At 40.2% G+C, this 23,869-nt stretch overlaps 1 protein-coding gene across 5 annotated transcripts in view; it reads left to right on the top strand.

Annotated features, from left to right (window-relative positions):
- The window catches only part of LOC140489393 (trinucleotide repeat-containing gene 6B protein-like), a 224,314-nt gene that overhangs the window by 47,600 nt on the left and 152,845 nt on the right, over positions 1-23,869 (top strand). For all 5 annotated transcript variants that reach the window (XM_072588897.1, XM_072588900.1, XM_072588896.1 and 2 more), the window contains one exon: positions 23,051-23,119. In XM_072588897.1, coding sequence (XP_072444998.1) covers positions 23,051-23,119 — 69 coding nt within the window. The remainder of the gene's footprint in view (positions 1-23,050; positions 23,120-23,869) is intronic.

Here is a 23,869-nt window from a genome sequence, read left to right as displayed (position 1 = left end):
AATCTTTCTACAAGCCAACACATTGGCTTATGCATAAGTTTTTAGATTGTGATTGTTATCACCAACTCACCCCGCTCTCCCACCACCCCCCCCCCCCCAAAAAAAAATCATCTTACATGAATGAGTTGACTCATTGGAATTTGAAGACTAATCTTCCATCTCCTGGCATGGAAATCTACCAGTAAAGCTAAGATAATTGATGTATCACAATGTTCTCAAAATAGTTGTATTTTCTTCCCTTACGAATTTTTACAGACTCTCAAAACAAAATCATTTTGAAGCATTTAGCTGGCTACAAAGTTCAAGACAAAAAAAAATTCACTGTCTGTAATCTTTCGATTGATTTTGCTCACTAAATGCACATCTGACTCCTCAAAATCCATGTTGTTATTGGACATTATTGCCTCCCTGGGAATTCATTTGAAATGTTTAATATAATTGATGTAAAATGCTTTTATCTTATCTGTCCACTCATCTTCCCCCTTTTGGCCCTTCATGTCAGTCCCTAGGTTTAAAGTAAAACTTTCTCGAGGTTCTTGTTCAGCTTCATACCTTTAAAGGATTTTGACTCTACTATGAGTCTCCTTTTGATGTGCACAAATTGACTTGTGTGGTATCTCTTTGAAGCTGAAATGTCTGATGCTGGGTGTCAGACAGGAAGTCTATTGCTATTGTTATGGACCAGACAAACCCCCCCCCCCCCCCCCCCAAATAAATTAAATAGGTCGCCTAGACCCTAACCTTTTTCTTGTTTAAAAGGCAAGTGCCAGGCATTGCGTTCTGTGTGCAATTTGATTGGTGAAACTACCCGTCTTGAAGCAAAACACACTTTATTCATATACTTTAGTTAAAATAAACAAAAGAAAGAAGAAATCGGAATAACTTGACTCTTTTGGAAAATTTAAGAGTAGTAGATTATTTAACTGCTAAACAGCAACTGTTCCAATAGAGTAACATCCCGTAAACACACCCTTTGTAAAGACACATGCAGTAAAATACTGTATCTCATGCACTTCTCCAGTCCAGGTGGAAAAAAAAATCGAAAGAGAGATGGGCTCAGTATCTCAATGTATGAATCATACTGTATCCTAGACCCTGCACAATCCAAAATCCTATTTGGCTTCTTTACTGTCACATGAATGCTTTCAGTGCCCTGGTCCTTCAATATCTGGCATTGTTTTTATGTTTAGCAATATGCAAAGTTTTTTCGTAATTTTATCCTGTTCCATCTCTTGGTCTTGTTGAAAGTGTTCAAATGCTTGATTCCTGTTTCTCCTGAAATTGATCAGCTTCACAGACAAGTACAATTAAAACTGAAGTTTTCAGCCTATCTGTAGTTGCATTTCCACCACTGGGCTTTGGGCCAGTTTTCCATTTCCTAATCAAGGGCTCTGTATCATTCCTACCACAGATCTACTTGAATTAGCACAAATCAGAAATTAACTCTGGGATCATGCTTGTCTGGAAATCAGAGGCATGTTGTGGATAAATCCACTTGACCACTAGAGAAGCCACGGATAAGCTTTTCTCAAATCATTTAATCATTATTATTCACTTCTGGGATGTGGGTGTCACCGGCTGGTCTTGTACTTATTGCCTATCACTAGTCACCCCTTCAGAAGGCAATGGTGAGCTGCTGCATTGAACTGCAGTATTCCGAGTGCTGTTGGTTGACCCACAATGGCTTTAGGGAGGGCGTTTCAGGATTTTGACCCAGTGACAGTGAAGGAACAGTGATATATTTCCAAGTCAGGATAGTAGGTGGTTTGGAGGTTTACGAGTGGTGTTCCCATATATATTCTGCCCTCTCCTCCTAGATGGAAGTGGTCATGGATTTGAAAATTGCTGTCTCAGGATCTTTGGTTAAATCTGCAGTGCATCTTGTAGATAGTACATATTGCTGCTACTGTGCATTGGTGGAGTGAGTGAAGACATTTGATGAGATTCTACATATTATGCAAAGTAAGAGTGGTGTAATATACTGGCATTGGAAAGAAGGTTGATTAGCTGGAAATAAATGTGTGTGTAAATGACTGGCAAGATGTGACAAGTGGGGTTTTACAGGGATCTGTGGTGGGCCCTCAACTTGTCACAATTTATACCAATGACTTAGATGAAGAGATCACCGACTTGGAAATATACCATTGATGAATCAGAATCCTGCAACTTCCTCCCTAATGGCATTGTGGGCTATTCGTACCTATTAGACTGCAGCAGTTCAAGGATGCAGCTCAAGAGCACTATCTAAGGGTAAGTAGGGATGGGCAATAAATACTGGCTAAGCAGTAATGCTCTGATCCCATGAAAATGTTTTTTGAAGCTGAAAATGTGGGAACATGAGTTCTGTGAAAGCAATGGCTGCTGTGGAGCTGAGCACCTCATTCCTACTTTGTCCCCAGTCTTATAGATCTTCTCCCTTCCCTCTACTAGTGGTGTGTCACAAGGATCTGTTTTGGGACCACTGCTGTTTGTCATTTTCATAAATGACTTAGATGCAGGCATAGCTGGATGGATTAGTAAATTTGCAGATGACACTAAAGTTGGTAGAGTAGTGGATAGTTTGGAAGAATGTTACAGGTTGCAGGGGGACTTGGATAAACTGCAGAATTGGGCCAAGAGGTGGCAACTGGAGCTCAATACAGCTAAATGTGAGGTGATGCACTTTGGGAAGAATAACGGGAAAGCAGAGTATGGATCAATGGAAAGATTCTTGGTAGTGTGGATGTGCAGAGGGATCTTGGAGTCCCTCTGAAAGATAGATCCCTGAAAGTTGCCACCCAGGTAGATAGTGCTATTAAGAAGGCATACGGTGTTTTACATTTCATTTGTAGAGGGATTGAGTTCCGGAACCGCAATATCATGCTGCAACTATACAAAATGCTGATGCGGCCACACTTGGAATATTGTGTACGGTTCTGGTCCACACATTTCGGGAAGGATGTGGAAGCATTGGAAAAGGTGCAGAGATTTACTAGGATATTGCCTGGTCTGGAGGGAAGGTCTTACTAGGAAAGGCTGAGGGACTTGGGTCTGTTCTCATTGGAAAGAAGAAGGCTAAGAGGGGATTTGATATGAGACATACAAGATGACCAGAGGATTAGATAGGGTAGGCAGTGAAAGTCTTTTTCCTAGGATGATGCTATCAGCCTGTATGAGTGGGCATAACTACAAATTAAGGGGTGATAGATTTAGGACAGATGTCAGAGGCAAGTTCTTTATGCAGAGAGTGGTAAGGACGTCGAATGCCCTACCTGCTGATGTAGTCAACTCAGCCATATTAGGGAGATTTAAATAATCCTTAGATAAGAACATGGTTGATTTTGGGATAGTGTAGGGGGACAAGCTGAGAATAGTTCACAGGTCGGCACAACATCGAGGGCCGAAGGGCCTGTTCTGCACTGTATTGTTCTATGTTCTCTGTACCTTGCCAACCATCAACATGCAGTGATAGTGGGAGAAAATTTGGGAAATGCGAACCTGCCATGCTGAAAATGACAACATATTTCCAAGTCAGGAAGTATGTGACTTGCATCTTATGGTCTTATGATCAAAGAGCTAAAGTAGGTCACTTAGCCTGTCCTGTCTGGAAAATATTCTTTTCAATTCAGCGCTTTTTGGTTTCTTTTTTAGAAACTTCTATCTGGCTGAGGAGACATCAGGCCAATCCATGTCTAACAGCTTGTTTGGGAAACTCTACACATGTTTTGACCTCAGTGACCAATTTTACAATAATTGCTAAGACCGTCTAATGCATACTAAAATGTTCAACAAAATACCAAATGAAACACCAAATTAATGTGCTGTAACCTCTAATTTTAACCAATGCTCAAAATAAACATGAACGCTAAAAAAAGTACCCAAAATGGCAATGAAAATTCATTCCCTGGGGTGATCAATCGGAGAAAAGTTGCCCCTGTGGAAAGAATGGATAGACGTGGTGAGGGGTGCTCCTGAAAGGACAGAAGGAGGCTGCAGGACCAATGAGAAAAATTTTAAATTTGACAATAAGTGGATACTCAGCTGAGTGGGATCCAGGAAAATGAAATAATGAATTGCTTGCAAATGAACCTACAAGTATGTAACAAGGAAAAAGGTAAGTACAAGTAAAGTGAGTATTGGTCCTTTGGAGGGTGAGAATGGAGAGGTTATAGATTATAAAAAAGTGAATAAAGTGAATAAATATTTTGCTTTTGTCTTCAAAATGAATGATATTTTTAAAAATCCAAGTAATATTTGTGAATCAGGAGGTTGAAGGAAGAAGGTCATGGTGAAATTATAGTCACTAAAGAAGTGGTACTGAAAACACTGATGAAGCTGTGGGTTGTTAAATCTTCAGGTCCAATAAACTTCATCCTTGGGTTAAGAGCTGCTAATGTAAATGGTGTTATCAATTTTTCAATGTTTCATTAGATTTTAGAAAAAGATCCATCAATCTGGCAAGTAGCAAATATAACTCCTGAAATCAAAAAGGGATGGAGGCAGGAAAGTGTAGGTGCATTAGCTTAACATCAGTTGTGAGGAAGGTGTTAAAAATCTGTCACTAAGGAGGTTATATCTCGGCAATTGGAAAAACTCAAGATAATTGGAAGGAGTCAGCATGGTTTAGTCAAAGGAAAATCATGTTGACCCAATTTATTGAAATTCTTTTGAAGGAATAATGTGTGCTGTGATTAAAGGCAAACCTGTTGATGTAATGTACTTTGATTTCGAGAAGACATTTGATGAGATTTCACACTTTGCGCAAAGTAGGAGCGGAGGTAATATACTGATATGGTTAGAAGATGGCTAGCTAGAAAATAAAACTTATATGCAATGGATCTTTTTCAGGCAGAAGGTGATGAATGGTGTCCTGTAGGAGTCTGTGATGGGCCGTCAGCCTCTTACAATTAATATCAGTGACATCGGTGAAAGCTCACAATTTGCAGATGGCATAAAGATGGGTATGAAACTATGATGTGAAGCTAAAATATCAAGGATACAGACCAATATAGGTTAAGTCATTTTGTAAAAGTCTAGATTATGAGAGAAAATTTGAAGTCGTTCAGTTTGGCAGTAAGAATTTTTTAAAGGTTAGTTAAATGGAGAATGACTGCAGAATTTCGAGGTGTGGGGGAACTCTGTATTCGAGTGCATGAGGCACTAGAAGTTGGTTCGTGGGTACAGCACATAATCAGGAAGGCTAAAGAGATGTGTGTGTTTATTACAAGAAGAATTGAACATTTAAGTCTAAGAATGTTATGCACCAACAATACAGGACATTATTAGTGAGATCACATCTTGAAAACTGATTGTAGTTTTGATCTCAGTTAAGGGAGGATGTTTGGAGATGATTTATTCTATTGATACCTAGAATGAACAAATTGTTTATGAAGAAACATTGGATGGGTTAGGCTTGCTTTCACTGTGTTCAGAAGAACAAGGGGTGTTTTGACTGAAGTTTAAATGATCCTGAAAAGTTTTGACAAGGATGTGGAAAGTATGTTTATTTTGTGGCTGATCTAGAACTCGTGGACATTGTTTTAAAAATGGAGGTCTCTTTTTTTTTAGGACAGAAATAAGGGAATTATTTTTCTTGAAGAGTTGTATCACTTCAGAATTCTTGGCATCTGGGGGTAGGGGGGGTCTCTGAATATTTTTAAGGCGAAAGTAAATTCTTGACAATAGATGGGAAAAGGTTCTTGAGTAGATGAAAATGTGGAATTTGAAATACAAAGAAATCTTGAAGTGGAGTGGGCTTGAAAGGTTGAAAAGCGTAGTTTTGCAATTTGTTCATATGTTTGTATTGTATGTGAAATTGAGGGCTGTATAAAATTTAGGAACAACCAGAATAAAAGATATTTGCTAGATCATATTGTGATAAATGGTGTTTAATGTTGATTTAAATCTGTGATTGAGACCCAAGACATTTAAGTAGGGTTGTACTTGGCTGGTTAAGATATTCCATCTTTGAGCGTAAGTGATGAAAATTCATTAGCTGTGACCCCACCAAGTCTGCAAAAGATGTGTTTCCGATGATGGATTTTCATTTGTGGGAGTTTGTGTAAGGTATTTTGGGGGGAAAAAATATTTTTAGATGCTATAGTGTCTAGGAAATTAATGCTGTCCTTATAAATAACTAAGAATGAAAAAGCAGCCTCTGAAAACCACCCATGCTGGAAAAAGTCAGAAATGTAATAGATCTTTAGATGGGAAATGGGTAGAAAAAGAAAAAAAAAGGAAAGATCTGTGCAAGTGTGAAGAACGCTGATTCTTAAAAATGTATTCAAAAGACATGGGTGTTTCCATGTTAGGCCAACACTTAACATCCATCTTGAATTAGTTAGAGAACACAGAAACAGACCCTTTAGTCCAACCAGTCCATATCGATCATAATCCCAAACTAAACTAGTCCCACCTACCTGCGCTTGGTCCATATCCCTCCAAACATTCCTTTTTCATGGTGCTTATCCAAATGTCTTTTAAACTTTGTAACAGTATCTGTGTCCACCACTTCCTCTGGAAGTTCATTCTACACATGAACCACACTGTATATGAAAAAAAAATTGCCCCTTGTGTGTTTTTAAACCTTCCTCCTATCACCTTAAAAAATATGACCCCTACTCTTGAAATCCCCCATTCTAGGGAAAAGACACCTGCAATTCATCTTTTCTGGGCCCTTCATGATTTTGTAAGCCTCTCAAAGGTCCCCTCAACCGCTTGCGCTCCAGCGGAAAAAAAGTCCAAGCCAATTCAGTTTCTCCTTATAATTCAAAACCTCCATTCCCAGCTACATACTGGTAAGTCACTTCTGAACCTTACAACTTTATAATATCCTTCCTTTAACAAGGTGAAAAGAAGTGGGGACACAGTATTCCAGAAGAGGCCTCACCAACGTCTTGTTGAACCTCAACATAACATGTCAACTTTTATAATCAAATGAAGGCAAGTGTGCTAAATGCCTTCTTAACTACACTATCTATATCTGACACAACTTCAAAGAATTATGTACCTGTTATGAAGGTGTAGAAGTGTACTAGACCTTTGAGACTGAAGGACTTGTCAAGCACAATGAGTGCTGGAGACTTTACAATGTAACATTTGGTTCAGAATAGATAGCACTGGCTGAGTTGCTATGAGACAAAAACAAATTCGAATTCGGCCAATCAGTTTAAGTTATACCCCAAAATACCAAATTCCAATCAAGTTTGAATTGAGTACATTGACAATCTTAAGAGTATGTTGATGGTAGTCATGATTTGGAGACACCGGTGTTGGACTGGGGTGTACAAAGTTAAAAATCTCACAACCCCAGGTTATCATCCAACAGGTTTATTTAGAAGCACTAGCTTTTGGAGTGCTGCTCCTTCAGGTGGTTGTGGAGAATAAGATTGTAAGACACAGAATTTATAGCAAAAGTTTACAGTGTGATGTAACTGAAATTGTATATTGAAAATAACCTGGATTGTTTAAATCTCTCATCTTTTAGAATGACTATGTTGGTTTCAGTTCTTTCATATGTAAATCGCAAATTTTAAAAGTTACACTCTCAAGTGAATTTTAACAATTGCTGTCATGTCAGCCTAGATAATGTATTGAAGGTGTTAGCTCTCTGTGTGAGGCTGTCTGTGCAACAGTGGTCAGACTAATTCTAATCTAAAAAACTGATTTCCAGAATCTTGCATGGATTCATGTAGTTTTTGAGCAAAGTAAAATGTAATTCTGCAAGTACAAATTCACCCCCCAAACTTTTATGTGTGTGTGCACGTGGGTCAGTGTGTGTAGTGCAATGGGGTTACCTGTAGTGTGACATGAACTCAAGGTCCCCGTTGAGGCCATTCCCATGGGTGCTGAACTTAAAAGCCAATAGCACAATCCAATGCTTTTATGTGTGTGTGTGTGTGTGTGTGTAAGACTAGGGAAAGTTGAACAGTTGAGAGGAGAACTGCCCAGCCCCCAGCATGTGAAAAGACTTCCTGAAAAATAGCTCTCTTGAAGGTACCTGTGAAGCAGAATCCCCAAGAAGAAGAAAACAAGACAGGAATACAGAGAAGAACAAAAATTGCCTGGTTTTGAGATAAGAAGTTTTGTTTTGTATTGTAAATCTTAATCGGAGGTTTAATCGGACTAGTATTGTAGAAGGGGAAAGTAAAAGATAGGTTAGAGGAAGGAGTTGTAAATAGTTCTTAGTTAATTATTCTCTGTTATACTTAAAGTAGCAATTTTATTTCTTAAACTAGTTCTTGGCCTATTGAATTTTAACAGATTACTATGCGGGATAAATCTTTTCTGTGTTGCTGGATTAAAATAAGCAGGAAGGTTTATCCTGTGTTGTAACAGTACCTGAACCTTCAGGTCTCTGTTCTACAACACTACCCAAGACCCTACTTTTAATTGCATAAGTCCTACCCTTGCTTGTTTTACCAAAATGCAATGCAAATTAAACTCCATCTGTCACTCTTCACCCCATTGACCAAATTGATCAAGGTGCTTTTAATCTTGGATAACTACTGTCCACTATACCACAATTTTGATGTTATCTGCAAACTTACTAACCGTACCTTCTATATTGTCATTTAAATCATTTATATAAATGACAAATGAAAGTGGACCCAGCACTGATCTCTGTGGAACATTGCTGGTCACAGGCATCCAGTCAAAAAAGACAACCCTCTTCTGTCACTCTGTCTCCTGCCATTAAGCCAACTTTATATCCACTTGGCAAGTTTTCCCTGAATCCGGTGTGATTCAACTTTAATAATTAGTCTACCGTGCGGAACCGTGTCAACTAAAGTCCAAGTAAACAATATCTACCACTCTACCCTCAACAATCTTCTTGACGAAGGAGCAGTGCTCTGAAAGTTTGTACTTCCAAATAAGCCTATTGGACTATAACCTAGTGTTATATGATTTTTAACTTTGTACACCCCAGTCCAAAATCGGCATCTCCAAATCATCATCATCATCTTGGTTACTTCCTCAAAAAACTCAATCAAGTTTGAGAGACACTATTTTCCTCACACAAATCCACCCTGACTATCCTTAATCATTTCTTGTATTTTCAAATGCATATAAATTCTATCTTTCAGAATCACTTCTAACAAACTGCCACATAATGGCATTTAAGAGTTGATTGCTGAGAATCTGGAGTCACATGTAAGCCAGACCAAATGGGAAGGCATGTTTTCTTTCTCAAGGATATTAGAAAGTCTAAGCCTATCCAGTTTCTCCTTATAATTCAAAACGTCTATTCCCAGCAACATACTGGTAATGGGGTCTTAAGGTAAATGGCAGTGGTTATATGGTTATCATCAGCACATAGGAACAAAAGAAATAGGAGCAGGAGCTGTTTGACCCCTCGAATCAACCCTGCTATTCAAAACGTGATTGTGCTGATCTGTCCCAGACTTGAACAACTTCTCTTTTGTGCTGGCTCCTCATAGCCTTCAACTCCCTGCTTTTTCAAAAATCTATCTAACTTCTCTTTAATTACTTGCAGTCTTCCATACTCTGCAACTCTGTGGGTACATAGTTCCAGATATTCACTACCCTTTGGGAGAAGAAGTTTCTTTTGCAACTCTGTTTTTAATGAGTTCCCCCTTCTGTAACTTTGAGATTCCTCCACTGTAGAAACATTGTCTCAACACTTACAAGACTCTGAGAAGGCTTGACAGGGTATGTTTCAATAAGATGTTATGACACAGGGTAAACCCCACCTTGCTAATTTAAACTAGCAACACAGAAAAGGTGTATCTCCGTGCAGTAATCTATGAAAATTAGAGGGGCCAAGAACTGGTTAAAATAAAAAGTAACAATATTATTTCTTAAAGTATAACAGAATAATTAATTAACAGCTATTTACAACGCTTCCTCTAACCTATCTTTTACTTTCCCTTCTATAATACTAGTCCGATAAAACCCCCGATTAAGATTTACCAAAAATTCAAATCTCAAAACCAGGCAGCTATTGAATCTTCCCTTTGTATCTTCCTCTGGAGATTTTCTTCTCAGGATTTCTCTTTCACAGGTTGTTGATAGATAAATGTACCTTTTAAGAGAGCTGTGTTTCAGGCACTCTGTACATGCTGGTGCCTTGGCAGTTCTCCCCCAACTGTTCAATTTTTCCCAGTCTTATACCCCCAAAGCATCGGATTGTGTCATTGGATTTTAATATTGTCAATATACTAAATTCAAATTTGATTGGGGTGAAATTTAAACTGAATGGCCTAATTCAAATGTGTTTTTGTCTCCAGGCAACCAGCTACACTAAGTGCTGGACCAAAAGGTTACATTTATCTTGTTCAGAACTGTTGGTGCTGTTAGGTAGTTCTGCTAGCTTTTAACTTTCTTAAAGGTATAGTACACCCACATCTTCATAACAAAGAACATCCCTTATTCTTCTAAATTTTGATTAACAAAGGCTTAATTAGTTTAGCCATTCTTTATAAGTCAGCCACTTCATCCCAGGAATCAGATTGGTGAATCTCTTTTTGAATTGTTTTTAATGCCAATATATCATCCCCTAAATGTGGGAAACCAACCTGTATTGTGTATTCCTGGTATTGGCGCTCCAAACCGTTTACAATTGTAACAAGATCTCCCTTTTTAAACTCCAATGCCCTAACCATAATTCCATTTGCAACCTTAATTATTTGCTGCACCTGCATGCTAAGCTTTGGTTTCATGCATTAGAATACTGATTCCTCTGTGCTGCTTTTTTTTGGAGATTGTCTAATTAAATAATAATCTACCTTTTGATTTTTCACCGTGGGCGGCACTGTGGCACAGTGGTTAGCACTGCTGCCTCACAGCGCCAGAGACCTGGGTTCAATTCCCGCCTCAGGCGACTGACTGTGTGGAGCTTGCACATTCTCCTCGTGTCTGCGTGGGTTCCTCCGGGTGCTCCGGTTTCCTCCCACAGTCCAAAGATGTGCAGGGCAGGTGAATTGGCCATGCTAAAATTGTCCGTAGTGTTAGGTAAGGGGTAGATGTAGGGGTATGGGTGGGTTGTGCTTCGGCGGGGCGGTGTGGACTTGTTGGGCCGAAGGGCCTGTTTCCACACTGTAAGTAATCTAATCTAATTTTCCTACCAATATCTCCTTGCAAACTCTTTATATCCTCATTGCAACTTGCTCTCCAACCTATTATTTTGTTGTAACATCAGGAAATTTGGATACATTGTACTATGCCCCCTCCTCTAAATGATGAGCAATGGTAGTAAATAATTTGAGGCCCTGTGACTAATACTTGTGGCAGTATCTACTAGTTATGTCTTTCTAAACTGAAAGAAACTCAATACATCCAGTGCGTTGACCAAGTGGTTAATTCTTCTCATTGATTCCTTCCTTTTTGGCCAGAATAAATGTTTGCTCCAACTACTCATCCATTCACCTTTCTTCAAGTCTATTTTCCCAGCCCACTTTAGATAATTCTTTTTTCATACCCCTGCATTCCCCTTAACTAAGTTGAAGAAACTGGTTTGATGTCCTCTGTAGTGATTGGCACCAGGTGGACCTCATTGACCCAGATTTACAATGCCAGTCCAACACCGGCATCTCCAAATCTATCAAGAATCTGTCAATCAGAAAAGCTTTGCCTGACCAATATAACCCAGTACTGAAAATGTGTTGCTGGAAAAGCGCAGCAGGTCAGGCAGCATCCAAGGAGCAGGAGAATCGACGTTTTGGGCATGAGCCCTTCTTCAGCCCTGAAGAAGGGCTCATGCCTGAAACGTCGATTCTCTTGCTCCTTGAATGCTGCCTGACCTCCTGCGTTTTTCCAGCAACACATTTTCAGCTCTGATCACCAGCATCTGCAGTCCTCACTTTCTCCCAATATAACCAGTAGGTTAGAATCTCCTCCGTTGACGACTGTCACAGACAGTGTACCATATACTAGTAAATATAAGGTTACTTGATGATGGAACCCAGCCTCTGTGCAGTTATTTCAGTGGCGATGGGAGAAAACAGTATATGCCTGAAGAACATTTGCTTACAACTATCATCTTGGAGTTGCAGTAAACCTTTCTAGTATCATGCCTCTATTTGGGAAGGTTGACTCATTTGACCCTGCTGTTGAAGACTGGGTCCGGTATGTGGAGTGAATGCAACATTTTTTCTGGGCAAAAGACATTGGGGCAGATGAGAAGCAATGAATAATACTTATGACTGCATGTGGACCCACAGCATTTTCGGTTATAAGGGGCTTAACTTACCCAGAAGCACCAGACACTAAAAGCTTCTAGGAGTTGATAGAGTTGGTCTAGGAATATTATGACTTCATACCACTTCCAATCCTGAGATGCTATCAGTTTTATTTGGCTGTTAGAGAACCGGGGGAATCCATATTGGGATTTTTGATGAGGTTACAATGACTGGCAGAGGCATGTGATTTTGGGTTAACTCTTAATGTGATTCTGGATTAGTGGTGCTGGAAGAACACAGCAATTCAGGTAACGTCCAAGGAGCAGTGAAATCGATGTTTCGGGCAAAAGCCCTTCATCAGGAATAAAGGCAGTGAGCCTGAAGCGTGGAGAGATAAGCTAGAGGAGGGTGGGGGTGGGGAGAAAGTAGCACAGAGTACAATGGGTGAGTGGGGGAGGGGGATGAAGGTGATGGGTCAGGGGGGAGAGGGTGAAATGGATAGGTGGAAAAGGAGATTGGCAGGTAGGACAAGTCCGGACAAGTCATGGGGACAGTGCTGAGCTGGAAGCTTGGAACTAGGGTGAGGTGGGGGAAGGGGAAATGAGGAAACTGTTGAAGTCCACATTGATGCCCTGGGGTTTGAAGTGTTCCAAGGCGGAAGATGAGGTGTTCTTGTCTGGTGGTGAGGGAGCGGTGGTGAAGGAGGCCCAGGACCTCTATGTCCTCGGCAGAGTGGGAGGGGGAGTTGAAATGTTGGGCCACTGGGTGGTGTGGTTGATTGGTGCGCGTGTCCTGGAGATGTTCCCTAAAGTGCTCTGCTAGGAGGTGCCTAGTCTCCCCAATGTAGAGGAGACCGCATTGGGAGCAACGGATACAATAAATGATATTAGTGGATGTGCAGGTAAGACTTTGGATGTGGAAGGCTCCTTTAGGGTCTTGGATAGAGGTGAGGGAGGAGGTGTGGGCACAGGTTTTGCTGAGAGAACCTTTGGTTTGTGGGATTAATGACATAATTGTGCAGAAGCGTCCACTAGCTGAAGCCCAACTATACTTCCAATAGGAACTGCAGCTTGCTTTGTCATTAGAAATTGCGTCATGTGGAGCATAGGAACTACAGGGTATCCCTATGGAAGTGAACTCCCTCACCTGCCTGATTGAGCTTGGGAGGCACCACTTGAATGTAGGCAATTGCAGAGTCTCACGTAGGGCATGTCCTGATTAGAGGGTCCCTAGACTAAGCCTGGCCAAGTGGCTAAACAGTTCTTTGGGAATTGGGCCAGCGAGCCACTGTGTTTGCTGCCCGAATATGAAATTGAAACTGCTGGTGATAATGAGGGAATCAGAAAGGCTATCGCAACAAGAATTGAAACCTTTTTGGACCTGGTGAGACAAGATCAGTGTAGAGGATAGCATATTACTGTGGGGAGCAAGGGTGATTTTCTTGAGTAAAGATCGCTCCCAGATACTGACTGAACTTCACCAGGATCATCCAGGGATTTCCAAGATGAAGATGCTAACAAGAACCTATGTTTTGTGGCCAGGGTTGGATACCAATATGGCTGTGTTGGTGGGACAGTGCCTAGAGTGCCAAGAAGGACAAAAATTGTTACCAGCAGCAACCCACATTTGTGGGATTGGCCAGGTAAACCGTGAACTTGTTGCATTTTGACTATACCAGTCCTTTCATGGACTCGCTGCTTATGGTCATTGTGGATGCCCATCAAAGGCAGTTGGATGTGCATAAGGTTCGTTCAGCAAACTCCAGAATGATGACTGAGAAGCTGTAAGCATCATTTGCGATAAGCGGAATCCCAGAAGTACTGGTCATGGACAATGGGATGTCATTTACCAGCAGAGGAATGAAATATTTCCTCAAGTTAAATGGCATGTGGCACATAAGGACAGTTCCATACCATCCATTACCCAATGGTTTAGCTGAAAGAGTTGTCCAAACATTGAAGGCAGGCCTAAAGAAGCCACCTAAAGTGTCAATTGATACCAAACAGACCTGGTTACTGTTTGATTATAGGACCACCCCACATGGAATAATAGGGATAGTTCCAGTGGAGTTGCTGGTGGGGAGAAGACATCACACCAGGTTGAACCCAATATTTCCACATGTGGAGGAGAGAGTGAAATGGCAGCAAGAGCGGCAATGCTCGCCAAGTGCTGCCTGTAAGCGAGAGACCATTTAATTCAGGTGATGAAGTTTGATGTTGAAACAATAGAAATAGCCCTGTATGGGTGCAAGGTGAGGTTGATGTGTGATCAGGTCCCGTGACTTAGAAAGTTCAGGTAGGGGATGCAGTCCTGAACAAACACGTGGATCATGTGAAAGCTGTTACCTCGCAAATGGGGCAGGAGCAAAACAGACCTGGCCTTGCAGATTGGCAGAAAGGTCTTTCAGAAAGCACAGGTGCTCCCCCTTCGTCTAGTGTCGAGGGAACCAGAGACCGAAATGGATGCAGCCTTGATACCGTTGCCATCAGAAGAGGAGGAATAAACTCTCCTGAGACATTCCAGTTGCAAGAGATGGGCCACTGTGTGAGGTTTTTTTCCTGAGATTCTTACACACTTGATGCAACTGCAATACGCCAACTTCTAAGAACAACAACTGAATTTTATGAAGCACAGTACAGTACAAACTTTCTGGAGGAATTTTTAACACACCTCGCAGGGCTTGTGGAGTTGTGTTAAAAGCTCTCCCTGATCAATGGAAACAGTCCTTCCTTTATATAAAACCTTTACGTCGCAGTTGGTAATGCCCACAAGAAAATCCCAGCCATCCCCCCACAGTCACATGCTACTCAAGACACAATGCAGTGACCTGACTATCTCCAGAAATAATATAATCAAGTCTTTTGCGAATAGTTTTTAGTTTTGTAACTATAGTGGCGTAGTCAAATTCCAACTGTAATGTTCTTATTGATCTCTAAATAGGGGATGAAAATTTAAATAGGAGATGAAAATGCAAATGGCTCTGAATAACAGGATATGATGTGATTTCTTGCAATCTAGCTGTAAGTTAGAGGCATACTACCTTATCCTCAGGACATCCAATTTCCTGCAGGTCAACAGTGTAAGTTAACTCTTTAATATCACAACTTTGTACATCCTGCACATGTCCAGATCAGAGGAACCACAACTGGGGCAAAAGTGTAGCAAGAGAAGCTACAAGCAAAAGACAAGGCCTACATCCATGAACTTAGGTGGGGGAGGGATGTAGTGATTAGGACTAGGTGGACCTCATTGACTGAGGTTCTTAATTGGAGTTGTTAACCTGGGCCAATCAGGAGAACCTCGGCTTACCAATATAACCAGGAGAGGGATTTGAGGTTTGTCCTCATCTCCCTGTAAAATGGTTGAACGGTAGGGTTTGGGGCCTAGCTTTGCTGCTCCTCTCCCTTGTAAAATTGCTGTCTCTTTTATACAGCTGTAAATGTTTTTTGTAAACTGTTTTGTAATTTGTTTCATAAAATATAAAAAATATAACCAGGAGATTCAACGTGGGTGCTGGGGGAAAAAAAATAAGCACTACTGCAGTTAGGCGGTAGTGTGGGGAAAAACAAAAGAAACAGTAAAAAAAACCATGCGATTCAACATGGGTGCTGGGTTAAAAAAAAAGCACTACCCCAGTTAGGAGAAAATGGGTGTGTCAGAGTGAAAAAAATAAACAGGAGTGTCAGAGATTCAGGTCACTCTGCGAGCTGGCTCTGAGAAAGCTGGATCAATGTCAAGGACTCTCCACGTGTGAATGAAGGGTGATTTGGTGACACAATACCAGCCTTTGTGGGAAAAAAAATAACCAGGAGATTCAACATGGGTGCTGGGGAGAAAAGAAAAGCACTACCGCAGTTAGGCAGTAGTAGAAAAAAGAAATTCACAAAAAGAAAAAAATATATAACCAGGAGATTAGAATCTCCTCAGTTGAGGACTGATTCCCAGTGTCCTGAGCACTACTAAATAAAGTGTGACTTGGTGACAGGGCCTGGCCTCTGTGTAATTATTTCACCCCCGCTCAAACTGCATTTGAAATTCTACCCGTTGTGGTCACTACCTCCTAGAGGATCCATAACTGAGATCTCTTATTCATATCTCATTATATATTACTTTATTTTAAAAAAAATTCTCAGGTAGACTCTGTAAAGTAATACTCTATAAAATAATCTCTGATCCCCTCTACAAATTTGTCTTCACTGTTACTCTTACCCAAGGGATTTGTTCTGTCAATGTGCTGATTGAACTTCTTGAGTAGCCAACCCATGTTACAAGTGTGGTCACCGTAGACTGTACTGGAACCCACCTGCTACACATACTACAACTGCAACGGATTGCCTGTCCATCTACCTCTGTTCCACAGTCGGTTCTGATATAACACAATAGTTCCGTTCTTGTGCGATCTCTTATTATAAGAAATTTGCGCAATAGCTATGGCATTTAAACTAATGGGGTTGGAATCGCGTTATAGCCAATACTGGTAAGGAAAGTTCACATTCTACAAATAACTGTTTAAATTCTTCAATTGTATTAAACCAATTCACATTGACGAAGCACTCATTATAGCAGAACCGACTGTATTAAAATATTTAAGACCATAAGACACAGGAGCAGAATTAGGCCATTCAGCTCGTTGAGTTTGCTTCCACCATTCGGTCATGGCTGATAGGTTTTTCAACCCCATTTTCCTGCTTTCTCCCAGTAACCTTTGATCCTCTTGGCAATCAAGAACCTATCTATCTCTGTTTTAAATATACTCAAAAACCTGGCCTCCACAGCTTTCTGTGGCAATGAATTCCACAGATTCACCACTTTCTGGCTGAAGAAATTTATTCTTATCTCTGTTCTAAAGTGTTTTCCCTTTATTCTAAGGCTGTGCACTTGGGCTCTCGCCTCTCCAACATCTTCCCTCTGTCAAGGCTGTTCAATGTTCTGTAAGTTTTGATCAGATTCCCCCCCCCCCCCCCCCCCCCCCCCCAGCCAATCCTTCTAAAATCCATCCAGTATAGTCCCAGAGTCCTCAAACATTCCTCATATGTTAAGTCCATTATTAAACAGTTGGGGGAGGGGTGGTTACATTCATAATTTTCCAGTCCTCCGCACTCTCCCTGATTCCAGTGATGCTTGAAAAATCACTATTGGTTTGGATGTTAAATATTTTAAATGTATTTCTTAACTGTACTTTTCTGCTGTAATGTCTCCTGTAATAATTTATAACTTGGTCAATCAAATGAGACAGAAGAAAAACTCACCAATCACCTACCTGTTTTTCTGTGATGTCACACATTGACTCTGACAAGTAGAAGCAGGGAAATGGCTGTCTTGCTGGTTTTTATTTTTCAGTGTGTTGTGCCACTCTCTTTGCTGCCAGTTTCTATTTCCCATTGCGAGTGCCTTCCTCATACAGGCTCCCTCTTTATGAAGTTGCTAATTCAGTACACTTTGACCATATTTCAGAAGCTGCTGTCCCTTATTTCTCCTCTTTATGAAGCAGTTTTATATTCCAGATTTTTATTGAATTCAGATTTCACTCTCTGCTGTGATGGCATTCAAACTTGTATTCCTAGAACATTATCCAGTGGTTCAGGATTTGTGATATTGCTACTATGCCACTGCCTCCCTGTAGATTGATGATCGAAGAGTCAGTCTTCTAGGAGCACCCCCAGCAACAAACATTAGTAATTCTAGCAGTCAATTTGCAATTGTTTCTGATCTGGAAGGAATTGAAGCAATGTGGTGGAGTGAGGGCAAGTCTGAACAAATAAAATACTACATTTGCATCTAATTTCTCCTTACCTGTCCACAATTGCGCCTAGCAGACAGGGGTGTTGAGGGTGGGATCATAATATGAATTTGATTTGCCTTGCTCTTGTGAAATAGCTTGTATTATGAGAAGTTTGCAAACCATTCACTTGAAAAGTAGATCGCTTGTATAAAAATCTGATGACCAGCCTCCACAGCAACATCCTTTTCCACTAATTCACTGTTCTTTATCAGTATTGCTGCATTTGTTTAGAGTTTCTTTTTGTTTCGTAATCTTTTGCATTCTCCTTCCCTCAACCTGTCTGTTGTACATGTGTTTGTTTGCCACTGCTTTTCTTCGCTCTTCTGATGGGGTTGACTCTTACTAATATTTTGGGCACCTACTGGTCTCTCACATGGAAGTACTCATTTAGCAGATATGAGCCTCGCGAGTATACACTACTGACCTTTCTATCATCGGATAGTCCGAGCTGAATCTGATGCTGATCATCTTATTTCTGGTCCACACTGAATTGAGATCAGTGAGAGTTTTATTTTTCCTGTGTATAGAATCTTATAACTACTTGTAATATGCTGTTCTCTGGCTGACTTTAACCTATTTGTTCTCTGTTTCTAGTTAATGGTGCTGAATAGTAAGTAGCTGTCTATATATAATTATGATGTGGAGGCACCAGTGTTGGACTTCACCTGACAAAGGAACAGTGCTCTCAAAGCTGGTGGTTTCAACTAAACCGGTTGGACTATAAACTGGTGTTATATGTAATTACATCATAGGACCACAGAATTGTTAGGCACAGAAAGAAGGCCATTGACCCATCATGTTTGAACGAATTCTAGTATCAATCTCCGCCTTTTTCCCATACCTGTGCGCACCAGTTCTATCTATGCTTCAAATGAACCTACCTCCCTCCACATTTCCAGGCAGTGTGTTTACTAGAAAAATCTTGAAGCTTTTCATCTGCAGTAATTAAATTTAATATGCTAATCTGCAACAACTTCATTTATATTGTCCCTTTAACATGTCCTTTTAATGTATTATATGTTATAAATTGTGTTTCACAGCAGCATGAGATAAATGTACCAAGCCATAGAAGTCACCACAGAATTAGGTCCGAAGACCAAAATCTTAGTCAAAAGGGAGGTTTTAAGGAGAGTCTTAAAATCGAAGGCAGAGATGGGGAGGTTTAAGGATGAAACTCCACAGTTTAGGGCACAGGCTTTACTCCTAGTGGTGACATAATTAAAAGTTGCAATAGATGAGATTATATGGTAGTCCTTTTGTATCGGGCTGAACAACCAATGAAACTTTTTTGTGGTATTAGATGAGGCATGATTTTGCTCAGGCCATATGAATACCATGCTTTTCATTATAATATTCTAAGATTTTTAATTCCTAAATCTGAAGTTAATGTCTCTCTCATCCTCCTGTAAATAATGATCCCATAGTAATTCAACACTGTAATGCACTATGGTGTAGTTTGGATTGCATACTTGAGATCTGAGGTTGGGTTTAAATTCACAATTTTCAAAACAAACAGTTGCAGAATTTCACATGATGGAGGCATCCTGTGAGAGAAATTCTTAAAAGTTGTGTATTTAAACCATATTCCACATCTTGCTGGCTAGGTTAACATTTATTGCTTAAATATGATTTTCTTTTTGAGAAGGTGGTGATGAGCTGCTGCCTTGAACTGCTGCAGTTTGTGTTGGGTAGTTAGATCCATAGTGCAGCTAGGAAGGGAGTTCCAGGATTTGGATCTAGTGACAGTGAAGGAACAGAAATGTAGTTCCCAAATCTGAAAGGTATGTGGCCTGTGTAAGTGGAAGTGTGCATGTGGTGGTGTTCACGTGCATGTGCTGTCCTTGATCATCTAAGTTATAGGGATCGCAGGTTTGAAAATGCTTTGAAGGAAAATTATTGAGTCTTTGGATGATACAGCATGGAAAAAATGTTCTTGGCCTGTAATATCTGGCCAATCATCAAGCAGCTATCAACTCTAACTTATTTTTCCAGCAATTGGCCCATAAGCCTGTATGTTATAGTATTTCAAGTGTCTAGATCATTAATGTACACTGCAAACTGCACTGAACCCTGTAATACACTACAGGCTGCCAATTACAGAAGCAACCATCAATGATTACTCTTTGCCTCTTGCCACTAAGCCAGTTTTGGATCCAATTTGTCCAATTGCCCTGGCTATTTACCACCTTGACCAGTCTTTCCTGCAAACCTTGCTCCTCGTGTACATAGAAACATCTTTTGAATTTTCCTTAATTTTACCTGCTGGAGTTTGCTTATTCACCCTCATTACTGTCCTAATTTATTTTCTAAAGCAGCTTCCTAAATGTCCCTAGTGCCTTCCAGTCTTTTGAACCCTCAGTATTTACCATTAGCTTGCCTGTTTTCCTTCTGTAATTCTGTACATTTATCTTGACTTGTTGTCCCACTCTTCACCTTTCTGGAACCCTATTGGCCCTGCAATCTCACTCATTCCTTTTTGAATGATACCCAGTGCTCTAGATTTTCTTAAAAGTAACTGCTCCCACTCCACTTTGGCCACATCTGCCTTGTCATAATAAAGTCACCTCCATATTTCCCGGCCATCTTTGTCCATAGGTGCCTTAAATCTTACTGTGTTATTGTTAGTGTAACTGAAATGCTTTCCCACTAACGCTTCTACCGCGTGCCTAGCTTTGTTTCCTAAAGTTAGATGCAGTATGATATTTCCCACTTGTTGGACTTTGCACAAGCTGGCTTAAAAGGCTCACTTGGATGCATTTTAAGAATTTTGTCCCTTTTAAGCCTTTCATACTTTTTCTATCCCACTTAACATAGAGGAAGTTTAAATCTCCTGTTATTTTCCAAATATTTTTACTTTTGAGATTTTACACATATCTGCTCTTCTGTTTCTCCCTGTGTCTGAGGATCTATAGTACACTTCTAGTAATATGGTTGCCTTTTTTTGTCTTTATGTTGTTTTAAAGTTTTAGCCATGTGGCTGCAATTTAGAAACTTCATAAGATATCTCCCCCTTATTGCAACATCTGATTCCTTGATCAGTACTGCAACACCACCTATGTATGCCCCAACCCCAACCACCCACTTTACAGTACCTAAAACGGTATATCTGTTATAGAGAGGGATAACCACAGGAGATTCCTGCACTACTACCTATGCTCCTGATAGTCACCCATTTATCTGACGGAACCTGCTGTATGACCACCTAATCTCAATCTACTAGCCATTACATTCTGTGCCTCTTGTGTGCTCCTCAGTGACTCCAGATGCCCCTCCAGCTGATCTAAATGGTCTGATATGACATGGATCCAAACTCCCCTCCTGCAAACATAGTCTCTAGAAAAAGGCAACTGTTCCCTAATCTACCACATCTGACAGGAGAAGTGTGCCACTCCATTGACTGCCATAATTGCCCCTTAAAAAATTGCTAAAGTAGACTTACCTGAAAGGACCCACACTTTTCTCAAATTCATTGTTTGTAGACAGATAGCTGCTGACATAGCTGGGGCAGCTTATTACCTATATTATATATTATAAACCGTAACAGAAGAAGCTCTAAGTATAACCTTTTTTAAAAAAAAATCCTTCCCTTATCCACAGTTTTTATTTTCGGCATGCAAAAGAGAACAAAAAATTTAAATTCTTAATATTCGACACTTAGTCTAAACTCCCAGCTACTGAAAACCACCTCTTGCTCCAATCTTCTGTCAGTCTCTGGCTCTGCATAAAGATATGTTGATCCCTTCAACTCTTGGATTTAGCCTTACAAAAATAATGGATCCAGGAAGCTGCTCCCCAGTATTATTTAAAACGCTAATAATGATCCCTTGACAAACCAGTTGCAAAAGTCAATCTGAGTTCTGTGTGAACATACAAAAATACCCTGTGGAGGTTTGGACACCTCGACAAACTCATGGACAGACCTGTCCTGAACTCCCAGTAATGCAATCTCTCCTTTCTCACATTTTCTATTCCTTTTATTTGGACTATAAAAGTTTCAAAAATAATTCTAAAATAGTTTTTTTTGCTTATGCTGTAGAAAATGAGGAAGGTCACAAGAAAAAACCGCTCTGGAGCAGATGCAAGATCCACGCTCTCTCCTCCCACCATTTTTATTTAAAAAAAAGGTTGTATACAAGATGTGCAAAACCAAGCTGTATCAGTATTGTAGTTGCACACAGGAAAGCTGTGGGAAATCTAAACTCATTACATTTGTTTAAAAGGTGGCTTTGGCGTATCCTGCCCCTTCATCAATCATGTCTCCATAATAACATTGATATTGTGTCCCAATGTGAGAATTAGCAGCTTCAACACACCTTCATTACTCAGAAGACTACCTTGCATTAAAATAAATTCCAACCAGCCTAGCTGTGCTCCCTTGTGCCTTCTAAACTCTTCCTAATGTGTCTTCAATCCCTATTCCTTCCTCCTGCTAAATTAGTTTAAACTCCACCTTAACTACCGTGGATCGTCTAAATTATACGAAGTGGCAGCAGTTTTATCAGTGGTGGAGTCAGTGAGTGGCTAGTTCAATCAGTTTCTCGTCAGTGGTATTGACAATGAAGGATTTAACCATGGCAGTGCATTGAATGTCAAGGATAATTTCCTGTCTTGGTTGAGATGGACATAATAATGGGCTACTCGTGTAGCGTGATAGTTGCCAATTATTGTCCAAGACTGAATGCTGTCCAGATCTTGTAATCCTTCTGATTCATGAAAATTCTAGCAATTGAACCAGGCTGACATTATAAGCTGTGGTACTCACATGTTCACTTACAATAGCTTTTTCTGGTATGCAGGTTCTGTCACTGTACATCTTGGATCTGTAGAATTAGTGCCTTCACCCACTTTTTGTCTACTTTATTACCCATTGATGTTCCAGTGTTTTGTAGTTGCTGCCATATCTCTTGCTTTGACTTTGTCTTTCGTCATTTTCCTCTGTTGCCTCTTAATCTTTCTCTCGTTTCCACTTTATACGTGTTTATTTTCTCCCTTCAATTTCTCTCTTCCTTTTCCTTTCCTATAATCACTCCTATAATGACACATCTGACTGACTCCAATTCTTGCACCTTGTTGCTGAGCTACTTATGGACTCTGGTCTTTAATTTATTGACAGGACAATCTGAAATGACCAATACTCTTCTATTTCCAGGAGATGGAGAAGATGACAGAGGAGCTGCACATATTGACCAAGGAACAGGATGTCAAGGCGGAGATTCAGGTAGGACACGTTCTCTCCTTGTGCCTATACCTGCAGCTTTTCTTTCCAGGAAAACAGAATTCTAGTAGTTAGCTCAATTCTGTTATTATGTTATTAATTTCTAAAGTTTGGAATAGATTTCAGCTTTCATGCAGTTTTGTTTCTTTTGTATAAAACCGCATGTTGGCAGGATGTACCTTATGGCTTTAATAACGTGTTCCTTGAAACTGGCTACAGGCTAAATTAAAGAGTTGGTAAAATTGGGTAGGTACCATGAGGTTATGGATTTTCTCTAATCTAATTCATTTCTCAGTGCAAGGTTTCCTTGCTCTTGTAGTTGTGGCTGCTTGAAACATACCATGGAAACTCTGAGCAATATTTAAGATTTGGTTTGGAGGTGCTAGTGTTGGACTGGGGCATACAAAGTTAAAAATTGCACAATACTATGTTATAGTCCCAACAGGTTTATTTGGAAGCACTAGTTTTCGGAGTGCTCCTCCTTCATCAGGTGGCTGTGAATAAGCAATATTTAAAGTTTCAATTCATGTGCTCACTAATCTGCATAATGCAATAAATAATTAGTATTCTGATTTCGGACTTGACTGCTGATGAGGTAATAGTTCTAAGAACCTCCAGGTGTACTGAAATTCAAATAGGACTATCCAGTGACTAAGAACTAAATATAAATGAGATGGATTGCTCAAGGGAGGGGTGCATTTGAAGGTGAGATTCTGAGGGATCAGTTGACCAAAGAATGCAGTTGAAAACCCC

Source organism: Chiloscyllium punctatum, chromosome 18 (assembly GCF_047496795.1).
Source record: "Chiloscyllium punctatum isolate Juve2018m chromosome 18, sChiPun1.3, whole genome shotgun sequence".
Lineage (NCBI taxonomy): Eukaryota > Metazoa > Chordata > Chondrichthyes > Orectolobiformes > Hemiscylliidae > Chiloscyllium > Chiloscyllium punctatum.
The sequence above is the reverse complement of the archived record's forward strand: the minus strand, read 5'-3'. Positions and strand labels throughout refer to the sequence as shown.